The sequence below is a fragment of the Balaenoptera ricei genome, chromosome 1 (assembly GCF_028023285.1).
Source record: "Balaenoptera ricei isolate mBalRic1 chromosome 1, mBalRic1.hap2, whole genome shotgun sequence".
NCBI classification, from domain to species: domain Eukaryota; kingdom Metazoa; phylum Chordata; class Mammalia; order Artiodactyla; family Balaenopteridae; genus Balaenoptera; species Balaenoptera ricei.
This window is the reverse complement of record NC_082639.1, coordinates 22,935,640-22,951,276: the sequence shown is the minus strand read 5'-3', so window position 1 is coordinate 22,951,276 and position 15,637 is coordinate 22,935,640. Positions and strand designations below refer to the sequence as shown.

General features: G+C 48.0%; 1 protein-coding gene and 1 non-coding gene across 4 annotated transcripts in view; both read left to right on the top strand.

Moving 5' to 3' along the window:
- Positions 1 to 15,637, top strand: part of MECR (mitochondrial trans-2-enoyl-CoA reductase) — a 29,623-nt gene that overhangs the window by 1,298 nt on the left and 12,688 nt on the right. For 2 of the 3 annotated variants that reach the window (XM_059917277.1, XM_059917283.1), the window contains exons 2-3: positions 11,361 to 11,458; positions 11,923 to 12,054. In XM_059917277.1, the coding sequence (XP_059773260.1) occupies positions 11,361 to 11,458; positions 11,923 to 12,054 (230 nt within the window). Of the gene's footprint in view, positions 1 to 7,818; positions 7,906 to 11,360; positions 11,459 to 11,922; positions 12,055 to 15,637 lie in introns of all 3 variants that reach the window. The other variant, XM_059917291.1, reaches the window with a different exon arrangement.
- Positions 471 to 574, top strand: LOC132354590 (U6 spliceosomal RNA). Its single transcript, XR_009499341.1, has one exon. It is a non-coding gene; the product is annotated as a U6 spliceosomal RNA (small nuclear RNA).

Here is a 15,637-nt window from a genome sequence, read left to right as displayed (position 1 = left end):
AGTGCTAATCAGCTGCAATAAAAGGAATGCTCGTCACCAAAAAACACCTGCATACTCTCCTGCAATCCCTTATTTCCAACTCTTTGATTCCCAGCAAATGGTTTGATTGTTTTCCAAAGGTCAGGCCGACAAGGAATTATTTTCATGATTAAAATACAGGCTAGAGGGCTTCCCTAGTGGCGCAGTGGTTAAGAATCCGCCTGCAAATGCAGGGGACACAGGTTTGAGCCCTGGTCCGGGCAGATCCCACATGCCGCGGAGCAACTAAGCCCGTGTGCCACAACTACTGAGCCTGCATTCTAGAGCCCGTGCACCACAACTACTGAGCCCACGTGCCACAACTACTGAAGCCCGTGCTCTGCAACAAGAGAAGCCACCACAATGAGGAGCCCGCACACAGCAAAGAAGACCCAACACAGCCAAAAATAAATAAATAAATAAATTTATTTTTTAAAAAAATACAGGCTAGAGTGCTGGCTTCAGCAGCACGTATACTAAAATTGGAACGATACAGAGATTGGCATGGTCCCTGTGCAAGGATGATGTGCAAATTTGTGAAGTATTCCATATTTTTACTTAAAAAAAAAAAATACAAGCAAGATGTTTTGACAGCCGAAGGGTTTAAGCCTCAGATAATTTCATGGTCATGCACTCAGCCTAGCCACATCCACCATTAGAGCAATTGAAAAGAATGTTGAGAAGACACCGTCAGTCAATAAACCCCAATTTGTATGTTGATCATAGGTAATAAATCACCATGTTGGGAAGACATCTCCCTGAGGATTGCTGTAATGAGTTGGTAAAGCTCTGATGAACACTCTTTTTCCAGGAGTGCACCCCAAACAGGAACGATGTAGTGCCTCTCTCACAGGCTTGCAATTTATGCGTCTGGTGCAGGACCTGCCACAAAATAGGAGCTGCAAAAACATTAGTTGAATCTGAATCTAATTTCTGTAATAAGTGCACCTTTTATTGAGTTCTGTGGTGATGAGGAAGGCATCTCCAATGTGCAGGGACCCTGAGAAAAGGCATGGGAAGGTTAGGCAGCTGAGTGCAGCTGCCTCCTGATTGATTCCCTCCCCTTGGAGAGTCAGGGAAGCTAGAACAGACCGGTCTGGTTGCAGATGCCACTTAGGAAAAAAAGACAACTTGTCTCCTTGTGTGGAACCCTGATAATTTCCAGGAAGTTCAAGACGTGATACTTCCACGAAGCATTGTATTCAAGCTTGGCCTCACATCTCAGTCACCTGTGGCACTTATGGAAACTATGTATTCCCAGGTGCCACTCCCTAGGTACTTAGTGGGTCTAGAACAGCCCTAAACATCTGAGTTTTTAAAGCTCTCCAAGTGACTGGTGCCTAGGCCAGGGTTGAAAACCATTGCCCTGTGGATATGGATTGTCAGGCACGCAGTAATTCTCTCTGCCCCTGAAGGGCAGCTTTCCCTCCTGACCCAGATTCAGGTGACCTGACTTGTTCGTGTATGGACTGAGGCCAGAGGCTGGGATTCTCTTCTTTGTAGTCACGTCTTAGGTGGTTTAGGGTAACCACGCTGTCACAGAAAGAATCAGGTGTCCTTTAAACATCCTGGTGACTGGATGTGTCAGGTTACACCAGGTGGGGTCGTGGTGTCTGAGCAGAGTCGGAGCAGAGTATTCCCCGACCTGCTGTGGTTTGCGATACTTGCACTGTGGGCGGAGCTCTGGGAACAGCAGGGAGGGAAGGAGGAAGAGTCTGCTCAGATCTGAGAGGTTGCAGAACTCCTCAGAATGAGGCCTCCAGGGGCCTCCTGTTCTTGTGTCAACATTCTGAATGTCCCTCTCTTCATTCCTCTTGGCCCCAAACATTCCAGCTGTTCTCTACTAAGGCCTTTTCCTTTGGTCTCTTAGAGTTTCTTTCTTTTATGCCCAAACTGAATCCCCTAAATAAGCACTTGGGCCTTTTTCATGTAAAGAATTGAACTGCTGACCTAAATGAAGCAAGACTGCAGGAGAAAATTACAAAGATGGGAGAATTACAAACATTCCAGAAATATCAGAGGTCCCCATGACCATCATCCCTCATGCAGAGTTCTGGATTCTCTATCACATAATTCCCAGAAACTCCAATGTCCTCTTTCCTTTTGTTCCTGGAAGTCCCATTTTAGAACTTGATGTTCTCTGGATCTTGTGGTAAAAACAGCTCTCATTTATTGTGTACCTACCATGCAGCAGGCATTGGGCTAAGTTCTCCACGTATATTATGGATTTTAAAAATCACAGTAGGGACTTCCCTGGTGGCGCAGTGGTTAAGAATCCACCTGCCAATGCAGAGGACACGGGTTCAAGCCCTGATCTGGGAAGATCCCACATGCCACAGAGCAACTAAGCCCATGCGCCACAACTACTGAGCCCGTGAGCCACAACTACTGAAGCCCGTGCACCTAGAGCCTGTGCTCCGCAACAAGAGAAGCCCACGCACCACAACGAAGAGTAGCCCCCGCTCACTGCAAGTAGAGGAAGCCCGCGCGCAGCAACGAAGACCCAACGCAGCCAAAAATAAATAAATAGAATAAATAAATTTATTTTTAAAAATTAAATTAAAAAAATAAATAAAAATCACAGTAACCCAGTTTGCTCATTGCTATCACCATTTTACAGATAAGAGAGCTGAGGCTCAAGACACTTGAAAGTCACTTGCCCAAGATCATACAACTAGGATGTCCCTTCTTTACTAAAGGTCCATGATATAGACATAGGCCTGAAGAAACAATGACAGTCATCTCAAATGTTTTTTGAGCATGAGATGGAGTATAAAACTGGGAAGAAGGTAGGTCAGAAGAGAAGGTGGAATTCTAGGTCATTCAGGTGACCCCAAGTCTCTGCTCTTCATAGGAAACGCAGCCCCCTCCCCACCCCCAGGGAAGATGGTAGGAATGCTGTCCTCTGTCTTGTCCCCTTTTCAGGATCCTGACGCTTTCATAAAACAGCATCCTAGTCATCATGTCTTTCTCACCTGCCTGCTGCTAGCACAGAATGAAATGAAGCTGTGAAACCTTTGGCCCAATACCCATTCTGTCTTAGCCAGATGGAATTTGGGGGAGCAGGTGGTGGGGACCCAGGCTGTATAGGTGGTGAGTTCTCACTGTAGGGCACTGTTTACTCTCAGGGGATTTCTTCTTTTTACAGTTGATGCCAGTGTTTAAAACCAAAACTCTGTGCAAGTGACTTGGTTTTTAAACCAGAATTACAGTACTTTGAAAAAAAATTGAGCATTCTGGTTTGGCACCCTAAGAACTGGGATTTGTTTGCTTGTTTGTCTCCTGGAGCTATTTTCTGTGGTCATGAATGAAAGAGGAGAGGACAGAACTCATTGTGCACCTACCATGTGAGCTAGCATTTATTCTTTGAGGGCCTACTAAGCGCTAGGTACTGAAGGTGCAGAGATTGATAATCTGTGGCCTTTGCCCTCAAGGAGCTCACACTGTAGTCCAGGAGATGGTCCAGGGGGTAAGTGCTATGATATCTATGTTTAGAGTCTGTGGACACCCAGAAGACGAGCACCCGACCCTACCCCCTCGGGGTGGTCAGAATGCTTTCTCTGAAGACATGAGGTCTAAGTTGAGTCCCCCAGAAGATCAGGTGAGCCATATACAAGGAGGGAAAGTAGAAGAACCTGCATGGGCAGAAGCCCAGAGGGAAGAGAAAATGTGGTGTGTCTGACTAAGGAATATTTGTTGGGCACCCTCATATGTGATCTTTGAGGGAGGAATCTGTGGAAACAGGCTCAGAAGGGACAAGCCTGAGGTCACAGGATTCAGACTCAAGCTGGATTTCACATCCTGTGACACCTTTACATTACCTTCCCTCTGGACTTCACATGACGTGGCCGGGTTTGGGGCCCAGCCCTTCTACCCTCTTTTCCTCATTCTTGCCTCTGAGGGTGAAACTTGACGGCACACCTCTGAGGGATTGCACGGTAGACGGGGGTTTCCCAACGTGCAGAGTGTCTGGGAGGAAGTTCTTACCATCCGGCCCTCTCCCAGCAGCTCCTGCAAGCACGCTGGCGTGATTCCAGGTCTTTCCCACCCTGGATGGCATGGGAAGGGTCTTCATTTTAGAGAAGGAAAAGCAAAGATAACATGAGGCTAATGTGTGGCTCAAGGGGTGTCATTGGGGACCACCTGCAAGAGCACCGGCCTGGCTTCTAGTCCCACCCACGCCACTCATTGTTAGAATGAGGACATCTCTCCAGTCTCCATTCTTTTCAGTTTTTTTTTGTTGTTGTTGTTTTGTTTTGTTTTGGGGGGGGGTGTTTTTTATTGAAGTATAGTTGATTTACAATGTTGTGTTAGTTTCTGGTGTACAGCAAAGTGATTCAGTTATATATACATATTCTTTTTCATTATAGTTTATTACAGGATACTGAATATAGTTTCCTGTGCTATTCCTTTCTTTTCATTTATTTTTTGATAAAAGAAAGGGGTTAGCCAAGGTCAGCGGTGGTAAACATGGGAATGCGTGCCATCCCCCCGCCCTGTCTTCTGTGCCAGTGACAAATCTTCACAGTTCCCTTTTCTATGTACCTCAAAACCTACACAGCTCTCTGCCTCATTCTCCCCAAACAACACTTTTTCCTGCCAAGACAAGATGAGGCCTCAGCATCCTTCTCAACATTATCCTGCAGCCGTGGAAATGGTTCTGAGGCTTGAGTCCTCTGATCCAACAATTGTCTAGCTCCGACAAGTCTGTGAAGCTGAAGCAGGCGTTGGACTGCCTGCTCGCCAGTGTTTGCTCCAGGGAGCAACGATGTGACTTGAAGTAAGGGGTCCTGGGCACAAGATTTCACCAAGGGCCCCCTTTGCCATTGGTTAGTTACACAGTCAGAGGCCCACCAGGCAGGGGCTGCACGGTCGTCATCCTACCCGTCAAAGAGAAAAGCAGCTGCAGGCAGGGCCTCTGCCCCCTGCTGTGGCCCAGTCTTGCTCTCTGAGGCAGCAAGGAGAGTTAGGCCTCAGCAGACTAAGCAACAGACTCTCCACAGCCCCCTTCAAGCAAGTTTCCTGATGTTAGGAGATGTAGAATATTATGGGGCTTGCAACCTTTCTGGTAATCTTAGTTGAGGAAAGTAGGAGATTGAGAGGGTAGGGAGAGGGTTTCTTTGCCAACCCTGGGTAGAAACTTCCAGAAGTTGCCGTCTGTCTCTGATTCCCTTGCATTCAAAGCGATTGTGCTACAGAACAAAAAGTCCTGAATGGTGGGAAGGCAAGATGACTTGGAGGCAGAGAACCCGGAAGAGGCGCAGGGAGGCAAGCGGGAGTGTCCGCACACCACGAAGAAACACAGAACCCGTGAGCTTTGCCCAGGAAAGGCAAAGAGCCCAGGACTCCTTGAGAACCCCACCAGCTGTGGCCACCAGCATCCCCTGCTGGGGGCCGAGCTGGAGAACTTCATTCCTCCACAGTTGCCCAGTTGTGCCCTGCTTATTAATGATTAATCAAATGCCAGAACAGTGTACCTAGCACGCCCAGCACTTCACTAAATCACAGAAGGCGGCTTGTTTGTGACCATGGGGACTGCAGACAGACCTGGGAGAGCCACGTAAGACATCAGTTACCTTCCCCCAGTGCCCTGTGTTGGAACGCACATTCTTGGCTCTCTGTAATGAGCAGAGGAGAAAGTCTCTGTGGCCCATGACAACTCTTCCTGCGCAAAATGACAAGTGACCACTTTGAGGTGATTGAGTGGAAGATGCAAGATAAGTACAAATGGTTGCTAATTAAATGCGGAAGTCAGGAAAGATATCTTAGCAGAGCTGGCTGATGCCCGCCTTACACAGCCAGTATAACTGAGCCAGGCCCCAGAGTACTGGCCTCTTTTTCCCCCCTCTCAAAAGGCTCTTTCTTCTGCCTGCTTTTGTCTCCCTTGTCGTTCATATGGCATCACAGGTGTACAGCCTTTGCCTCAAAGGAGCCATTGTGACCTTATCCAGTGTGGGATCTGTCGAATGAAGGCAGAGGCATCCCTCCGAGTCGCGTGGCGCCACTACTCACAGGGGAAGGGACTGAACAGTCTTGGGAAAGTGACTTGAGATCCAGCCAGGCTGTGTTTGGGTGCCTCCTTTGCGCTCCATAACACAGCCACCAGTTCCTTTGGTGAGTTTAAAGCAAAAAAAAAACAAAGAAGAAATTGCTATCATTACACCCGAGGTCCAACTCCTGGAATTCAGACTCGGCCCGGTTTTCCTTCCTGTCTCGGCCGAATGGTATCCTTGACGACGCAGTTAGCACTGTCTGCAGGAACAGCAGTGTCTGGTATTGATGGCATTCCGTGGGGCAGGCTGGGGCTGGTCTCCCTGGTGAGACGCAGCTGGACCAACACACCTCCCGCTGGGCAAGCAGCCTGTGTCAGGTCTGTCCCCGCCCTCACCCACCTCTGTCTGCAGCTTCAACTTTCCGTCTCCTGCCCCACTCCCCTTCCCTCCCACTTCTGTGAATGTCAACTGGTGCAGAGCAGCTAGGCTCCCAGAAGACAAAGAAGAGAACTGGGAGCAGGTTGCAGCCCAGTGCAGCACTTTTCAAACTGCTGTTCGGGGTACTCGGTGTGCTGTGAGGGTAGTGTCCTCAGCTGAGTTAACTCTGGAAACTCTGGATTACATGAAGCCACATGGGTTTCTTTACTGGAGGACTTCTCAGAGCCTTTATCACTCTGATGTGCAGTTTGAATCTTATAAAGGGAGTTTAGTAGGCAGCGTTTCCCAAAAGTATTGGACCCCAGGGAATACCTATTAATATCTCCCAGGACAGAGGTTCCACACACACAGTGTAGGGGATGCCGGCTTAGTGTTCGACAGTCTGAGCTTTGGAGTCAAGCTTAAGATCAAGTCTTGCCACTTACTAACAGTTTAACCTTGGGCACGTTACATAACTTCTCTGAGCTTCAGTTCCCATCTGAAAATTGGGGTGATAGCACCCTCCAGACATTTTGAGGACTCAACAGCGTCTTGCATATGAACGCTAAGCACCGTGTCTGGGGCTTGGTAAGCTGTTAACAGTAGTTATCATTTAATTGTCCAGCCAGATCACCCAAAATAAGTTTATCTACCATCCTAGACTCCACCTATGCGCAGCTGACTCAGCTCTGTGTGTCCAGCGCAGAGCACCCTCTGCTCCATCCCGTACTGCAGGCCACCTGCTTCGGGCTTCAGATGTAACACCTTCCTCCCTGCTCCAAGCCGCTCTTCCTTCCTCCTATCTCTACATTCAGTTGCCCAAGCCTGCAACTTGGGCTATCAGCCATGATGATGGCCCTCCAGCCATCAAAGACTCCCCAGCCACCCCCATGGAGTCAGTCACCAAGTGATATCAATGCCACTTTTTATTTAAGAGATTCCAGGTTATCAGATCCTTCTCTCCATTCCCACAACTCCAATCTAGACTGCACCTGTGCCTGGCCTACCATCAGGTCGGATTCTTTACCATTCCCTCTGGCAGGAAATCCTTCCTTTCTCTCAGTCCACCCCATAAACTCCTGTTTATCCTTCAAGCTCCAGCTAAGATATCACGCCTTCCGAAGTCCCTTTGGTAACCCTTTGCTCTCCCTCCGGCTGGTCACACACTCAGTCGGCTTTAGCACTACAAGCGCCCTCCCAGTGTTTCCACATGTGAGTCCCCACGCCATCAATCTCCTGGGCAGGAGATACTATTTTTTTCATCTTTAAAGCCCTTGGCACAGTCCCTGGCACTTAGTAGGACTGTTGATAAATATTTGTTTCGTTAAATTTACTTGAATTTTCCAAAAAGTTGCCATCTTCCTCTGAGTGATTCATTGATTTTTTTCAGAGGTATAGCCAGCTGTTTCAAAGGTTTCCTTGGATATTCCCACCTCTGACAACAGCTGCCATTTCTTCAGCATCTACTGTGTATCAGGTACTCTAGCTTTATGTCCATTAACTCACCTAATCCATGAGCTGACTTGTAGTGTTCTCCCATTCCACAGATGAGTACTGTGAGGTTCAGCCAGCTGGTCAATGACCGAGGTAGGATTCACACCCAGGACTGTCTGTTTCACTCCAAATCCATGCTCTACCCTTCATCTATGAACTGAGATCTACCTGTATTCTTATCCTGACCATGGTCATCTAGATTTTTAAGAATTACAAACGTACTGCAAATTTGATCTGCACTCTCCTGTGAGGAAAAGAGGCATGGGTTTTTGCTTAGATTGAACTCCCGTAAGGATAATCTCCGTTTTTATTTGCACCCATCGTTCAGGGGTATTTTCCTAAACAGCCCAGGACCAGGGAGAGCAAGTACCAGCCTCAGTAGCTAAGTCCCTGGCGTATGAGCCCCTCCCCTGGCTCCCTGACTGTTGCTTTTGCACCACATTTTCTCACTAAAGAGGAAAATGGGATAATTTCTTTAAGAAGCGTTCTCCAGCACTGTTGTGGTCCCAGATGCTGTGCTGAACACTGAGTTAAGACTAAAAGTTCTCTGCCGTCCGTGAGCTTACAGCCTAGTAGGGAGACAACACACATTCTGACTTTAAAACTCAGTGATAAGTAAAAAGTACCCTGAACTGAGTCTGAAAGACCTGGATTCAAATCCGAATTCGTATCTGCACTCCAAAATCCAGAAAGCTCTGAAAACTAGCAGTTTTGTTTTTTCATAACTCATTTGGAGGCAAAACCTAATCTGGAGTGAAGTTTTTATATGGTCACTGTTCAACCCACTTAGTGTGAATATTCCTACTTTTTGCTTCAGGAACAGTGTGTCTAATGGGAGTGCTGCCCATCCCCCAGGGAGAGGTGCAGATAACACACGGGCCTGAACTCTGGAGGACATCCGGCCCCAGGAGTTGGAAAAGGCATGTGAACTTACGCTTTGTGATCAGTTGAAGAAAATGTATGAAAAGACTTCATCAACTAGATGGTCTTAAATGGCATAGTCACCCCATCTGTGTAATGGGAGCACTGAGGGTGGAGCAAGTGATTTTTTTCAGGGCCAAGAAGAGGGTCAAAAGATGCTTTAGGGGACGTACAATTTCAGCCAGGTCCTAAAGGGTGCGTTCAATTTCTCACTTTGCAGAGAAGCTGTGGAAAAGGAATTCTGGGCTGAGGGAAGAGCGTGTAGAAAATGTGCGGGAAAAAATGTCTTTAACTAGCTTGAGCATGTGGACTCTGTCAGCTTACAGAAGAACTCTGATTATCCGTCGAACTGCGAGAGAGAAGCGGTACAGATAACATAAAGGGGCAGCTCGTCCACAGTCCATTTGCCCTGGGCAGGATTTTTCTCTGGAGTGCAGACTTACATATGTGTTCGCAGAGAAACAGTGCCGTCTGGGCTGACGCCTCCCGCTTATCCTGGTGGGGAGTCTGTGGAGCACCCCCCCTGCCCCCCGGCTCCCCAGGCAGGCCCAGCAAGGGTCAAGGCTGCCCACTACTCCAGGCTTTCTCTTGCAGCCCTCTGTGTGGTGTGGGGTCAGCCCTTCACCAGCCGGCTTCTCTGGCGTCAGACTGCCAGGTTCAAACCGAATCAGCCACTTACGACTTCTGGTGGCCTGAAACAAGTTATTTATTGCGCCTTTGTTCCTCGGCTGTAAAATCAGAATAATATGAAAGCTCACATGGAAAGCACTCAGCTGCATGCCTGACTGGTACATACTCAAACAGTAGTTATTATTATTACGAGGACTCTCCCTCCTCCAGCTATGTATAAATACATACATTCCTTAATACTTAACCTAAAAGGGAAAAAAAAGCCCTTTCTGTATTCTCTCTGCCCTGGTCATCAACTCCTTCCTAGTTAACCATTTTCTGTAGAGAGTGTTTTTACTTTGATTTTTTGCAGCTGTTTCTCAATCATGGTAAAGCATGGCCTCCCTTACTTTGGTCATAATCCAGTACAGGGATTCCCAGGTTGGGTCCCCAGGGGTCCTCGTAGGCAGTCAGAGGGATTCCCATGCTAATTTCAGGTACTGGTTTAGAGCAAGGTAAGTAAGAGAGCCAACTCTGAAAGTGGATAAGCCCCGCCCTGACCAATTCTCTTACTCTGTGTAAGTTTCATCATCTCCAAGAGCCTTCATTTCCTGCTTGATAGAATGGGAATATTCATACTTTCATCACAGGGGTGTTACATCTTAGATTATGTGTTGAAAGCCCTTAGCACAGGACCTGGTGTATAATAAACACCTCACAAATGCCTGCCACAATTATTACTACTAGTACAAGCCATTTCTTAGAAATCACACTTTTACCCCAAGTGGAGCCTCAGGTATAATTAAAAGATCAGATTTCAGCAGGAAGTGGGTGGAATTACATCAGCTTAGTGCAGTGACACTGTTGCCTAATGCTAAGAACCTCTGGTTGGCTTTTATATGTGCCTTTGGTAAGTAAAAATAAGGAGAATTATTAACAAGTACATTTGGGCAGAGAAAAGCACTGCAAACATGAAGTCTTAGAGGTGTGGAGAGAGACAGAAAAGGAATCTCTGATAATTAAAAGTCATGAGGATCCATTGGTCTAATACACTGATCAGTCCTTTCTGGTTGGAAGGTCTCCTTTTATTAAAAAAAAAAAAAAAAAGTGGCACATGGGCATTGCCACTGGGCAGGTTTTACCCATTAACCAACATTCCAGTGGATAAAGACGTTAGTCCCCTGATGCCTACAGCGCACGCACTGTGAGCAAAGGGAGTTACCACACAGGCTTGAAATGGGAAGAGCTCTTGGAAGTGATCAGGTGCAAGTGGGGGTGATGGTGGCATCACCCCCATTTTACAAATGGAGAAATGCAGGCCTAGAGCAGGGAAGAAACCTGCCTGTGGTGACGCAGCCATCCTGTGATGGAGTTTCACACCTGAGGCCCGCAGCTCTCCATCCAGCATCCTTTCTGACAGACCAGATCCTCATCCGGAAGGGACATCCTTCCAGGGGGTGAACCACAGTCACCCAGGGAGTTCTTTCCCAACTCCATGGGCCATCTCTCTTTCCCTCACCACTTGGGGTGCCCCTGATCTGGAGATTCTGATTCAGTAGGTCAGCCCTGGGGCCTGAGAATCCATAATATTAGTATACCAGGTGATTCTTAGCATCTCTAACCACTACTAACCCATGCCCTCAGGAGTTCTAGCTATTTTCTGCCCTAGAGTGGGTGGTGGAGTGGAAAGGTCACTTGGGACTTTCCACTTGCAGTTAATGAGCATTACCCTGTGTCCTGTACTAATTCCTTATAGCTCCTCTCTCTTTCTTAACAACCCTAATTCCTGGGCACACAATGGCAGCTCGAAAATGTTGCTGCCTGACCTACTTAGGGGAGATGATTTGAGCAAAAGACTCCCTGGCTAGCCTGGCTGACATGAATATCTCTCTCTGGCTTTGTGCTTAGACTGAAGAACCTGGAGCTGGCTGCTGTGGGCGGATCAGACGTCCATGTGAAGATGCTGGCGGCCCCTGTCAATCCATCTGACATTAATATGATCCAAGGTAACCTTGGTTTCTGTGGCTTATGTTAATTGGCTTTTTTGCTTAGCCGCCACCTCGTTTTCATTCCTCCCCAGGTGTGAGTGTGAAGTTCCTGTGATTAGCAGCAGCTGTTCTCCAGATGAGCCGTCTACAGGCTGTGTGAGCCCTCTCTGGCCTCCCCTCCCTGAAATGTGAGGCTTTTTGAGTTAGGAAGATTGCAGCGGGGAGCAAACCAACCCTTGTGAAGTGTGCGATATGCTGGGCTCATTTCCTACATTATCTTATCTAATCTTCATAATAACCATGAATCTGAGGTGTATTATCCCCCTTTACAGATGAAGAAGCTCGGGCTCAGAGAGGTTGGTTAGTTACACAGCTGGTCAGAGGCAGAGGCCAGAGCAGGCTGAGGTCTGTCTGACTCCAAAGTCCATGCTCTTTCCCTGCCCAAGCTTCATTGGATGATGCTTTGTGCTCTTCTCCCTTAGGCAATTATGGCCTCCTTCCCAAGCTGCCTGCTGTTGGAGGGAATGAAGGTGTTGGACAGGTCGTAGCAGTGGGCAGCAGTGTGACCGGGGTGAAGCCAGGAGACTGGGTGATTCCAGCGAATGCTGGTTTGGGTGAGTTTCTCCAGGTGTCTGCAGCTTTTCGTTGTTTCAGATCCTATTTCACCCGCGTGGTACACGTTTGTTTATTGTCTCTGTAAGTAAGCAGCGCAGGGTTTCTTATTAAGTCCATATACCCACCTCCAGTGGGGATGGAAGCTGGACCAGGAGAGCAGCAGTTCTGTTTCTTTTGCTCAGGAGGTGGTGATACACCTGCTCTCATCACTGTGGGCGCATGTTGATCGGAGCTATGAGTCTCCGAATCCCTACATCCCTAGGGAATGTAGGGTGCAATGGGGAATCAAATAAGACAGCCCCTTCCCTCCAGGAGGTTAAAATCTAATTGAAGAAATCTCCAAACCAACAACCTCCATAAAGGGAGTGCTGCAAGTTCACAGGAAGCAGAGGGCACTTCTGGCGACTCTGTGTGAGATAGACACAGTCTTAAGGAAAGATCAGGGCTTCATGGAGGAGGCTTCATTGGAAGGGACCTTTGATGGATGAATTTTGGTAGGTGGAGATGCGCCCCAAATTGTGGCATTTAGAGGAAACAAAATGAGCAAAGACACAAAGGTGAGTTTGGGGAAATGGAGGAGAACCCAGTGTAGCCACAGCAGAGGATGAGCATGTGGAGGAGGACTGCAAAAGTGAAGGGGCGGTTACAGAGCAGGTGGGGCCGCCTGGGGAAGGCCCTGCGAAAGCCATGCTGAGAGTTAGGGTTTTCTGTGACATGTGGTAAAGAGTCTTTGGTGAGATTTGTGTTTTAGTACTTGGTCGTTTTTGAGACACAAACATTATACAAACGGATCCTGACAGGAGCCACAAGAGGGAAGCAGGGCTGACATCCATCCCATTGGACATACGAGGAACTGAAACCTTAGAAGAAGCCCTTGTCCAAATGCAAACAGCTAACTAAAAGGAGAGCCCCTTGGACTCTTGTCTCCTCCGTTTTTCCCACTACACTCCAATGGGAGGACCCTTTGGGTTATAACTTGCAGAGAGTCAACTCAAACTTGTTTTACCAGAAAAGAAGTTAATTGGTTTGTGGAACTGGGAAGTGCAAGAGATGGAAGGCTTCAGGCACAGCTGGATCCAGAAACACCAATGCTATGAGAGCTCTTTCTCTTATTCTCATTAGCTCTCCAATGGGATCTCCCCACACAGTGATATAGGAATAGCAACAAATATTGACCACTCCCTTTGTACCAGGCACTGTTGTAAGCACTTTACCTATATTTACTGAGTCATTCCCACAACATGAGGTAGATACTGTTATCATTCCCATTATGCAGATGAGACTACAGTAAATGTAAAAGATTAAGCAATTTGCCCAAGGTCACCCAGCCAATAAGTGGTGGAGGTAAGATGCAGACCCACTCTGATATATACCTTTCATAGATGGCCACCAGCAGCCTGAGGTTTACATCATCCTGAGAGCAAACGAAGAAGCATGTCCTCCAGAATGTGTCCAATACAACCATATCCATCCCCCAGAAGGGCTCTGACCAGCCCTGTCTGGATCCTTGCCCATCCATGAACCTATCACTAGTGGGTGGGCTTAGGCCACTCCAATTGCCCTGGTTGAGTCTCTTGCCAACCTCTGTGGTATAGAGAGTGAGGCCTTGTGGTCGACAGCCCCAGAGGTTAGGAAGGAGCAGTTCTAGAAAGAAAAATGTACCAAGCAAGAGAAAACAGTACCAGGAGTCTACTAGAAGTTCTTTCCTTCTCTGAGATCAGGGAAGTGCCAAGAATGGCCCCACCCTCTCTGAAAGTCCCCTGACAGTGAAAGAGCATAGCCAGGTGAGCAAATTGAGATCTGTAAGGATTCACTGGATACTGACTGGTGCTTCGGGCCAGCCCCCGTACAGAGTGAAGGGCACACAACGTGGCTCAGGCACAGTCTCTGCCCTCAAAGTGCTCTTGGCTGGGAGTGGGAAAAGAGCACTTAATACAGTGCAGTGTAATGAGTGGTGTAATCACAGGATGAACACAAAGGCAAGAGTTCCCTATCTTGGGAAGCATTAGGAAAGGCTTCTCAGAGAAGTGATGCTTGAACTGGGTCTGGAAGACAGTAGAAGTACAGCCAGGGGAGGAAGGGCTTCCCAGGCAGGGAATGCGGCATGGGCAAAGGTGTGGCGATGGGAGAAGGCACGGCACCATCGGCACTGCAGGTAGCTCAGTATGGCTGGGTCATGGGTGGATAGGGAGAAGTGAGATGAGGCTGGAGGGGTCGGCTGGGGTCCAGTTGTAGAGGGCTCGCATCCACCGTCACTGGGGGCCTGATGAAGAGTGAACACGAGGAATGATTTGATCAGATTTGTGCAGTGCAGAGAATGCTCTGGAAGGGCAGAGGGTGGAGGCAGGAAGCCAGTGAGGAGGTGGCTGAGCAGTCCACGCTTCAGACGACGAGGGCCTGAGCAAGTAGTGCTGCAGGGCTGGAGAGACGGGGTGGACCTAGAAGCTTGGTGAGATTGGAGAGAATAAAGGACACGTGCCAGGTGTGTACGTAATTGCACGTGTGTGGGGGGGTGATATCCAGAGCAGGGATTTCTCCCCGGAGGAAAGGTGATTCTTTTAAACCAGGTGCCAGTCGGAGAGGATGGGGATGAGGCTTTTATCATTGTCAGGATGCTAATTAACTCAGTTTATTCAGTAAACATTTTGTGAGCATCTGAGGGTGCCAGGCTCTAACATACAGCAGCGAACAGACATGGTCTTTCTTCTAGTGAAGGCTGCCGTTTAGTAGAGTAGCAGTCATTAAAGAGATAAGTCCTCAACTGGCCAGATCTTGGGCATTTTTCATGCACTGGGCTACTCAGCTGCTGCTGCGCCTGTAGCCAGCTTTTTCCCACATGCAACCAGTCCCAAGGGAGACAGAGCCAGCTAATGTGCGAACTGGCTTTCTCATTGGAAACACTCAAAGCCCCCTGAGGCAGCATGGGGCATAGCAAGCACTGGCCTGGGAATGAGGTACAGGCTCTCCTTCCACCACCACCACCCCACCACCCCATGACCTTGTTTAAATCACAACTACTTTGAGCCTCAGTTTCCTCATCTCTAAAATGGAGCTAATAGTCGTTGCCTTATCTGTCTCAACTGAGGGAATACATACAATGATCTTTGCAAACACTACATTTGCGGTAGACTTTTTTCTTAAAGGGCGAATTAGTAAATATTTTAGGCTTTGCAGGCCATTCCACTTCTACTCAACCCTGCCAATGTAAATAGCCATAAATAATACATAAAAAGTGGGCTATGTTCCAATGAAGCTTTATTTACAAAAACAGGTGGTGAGCCAAGTTTGGCCCATGGGCCATAGGTTAGGGACCCCTGTGTTAGATGACAGAGATGGTTAAGGGTCAGGTGCATGTGAGTGCAGAATGGGAGTCCTCAGAACTCGGACCTGGGAATTCGGATCAGAAAAGGAGACCAAGGGATGTTCCACACCTACTGTGTACCAGGCACAATGACAGTCTGTACAATGTCATCACTTAATCTTTACACTCTAGCGGGAGTGTTATTCTCCGCATTTCATAGATCAGAAAAACTGCAACTCAAAAAGGGTGAAGTGATCATTCAAAGTCAACACAACTAGTGA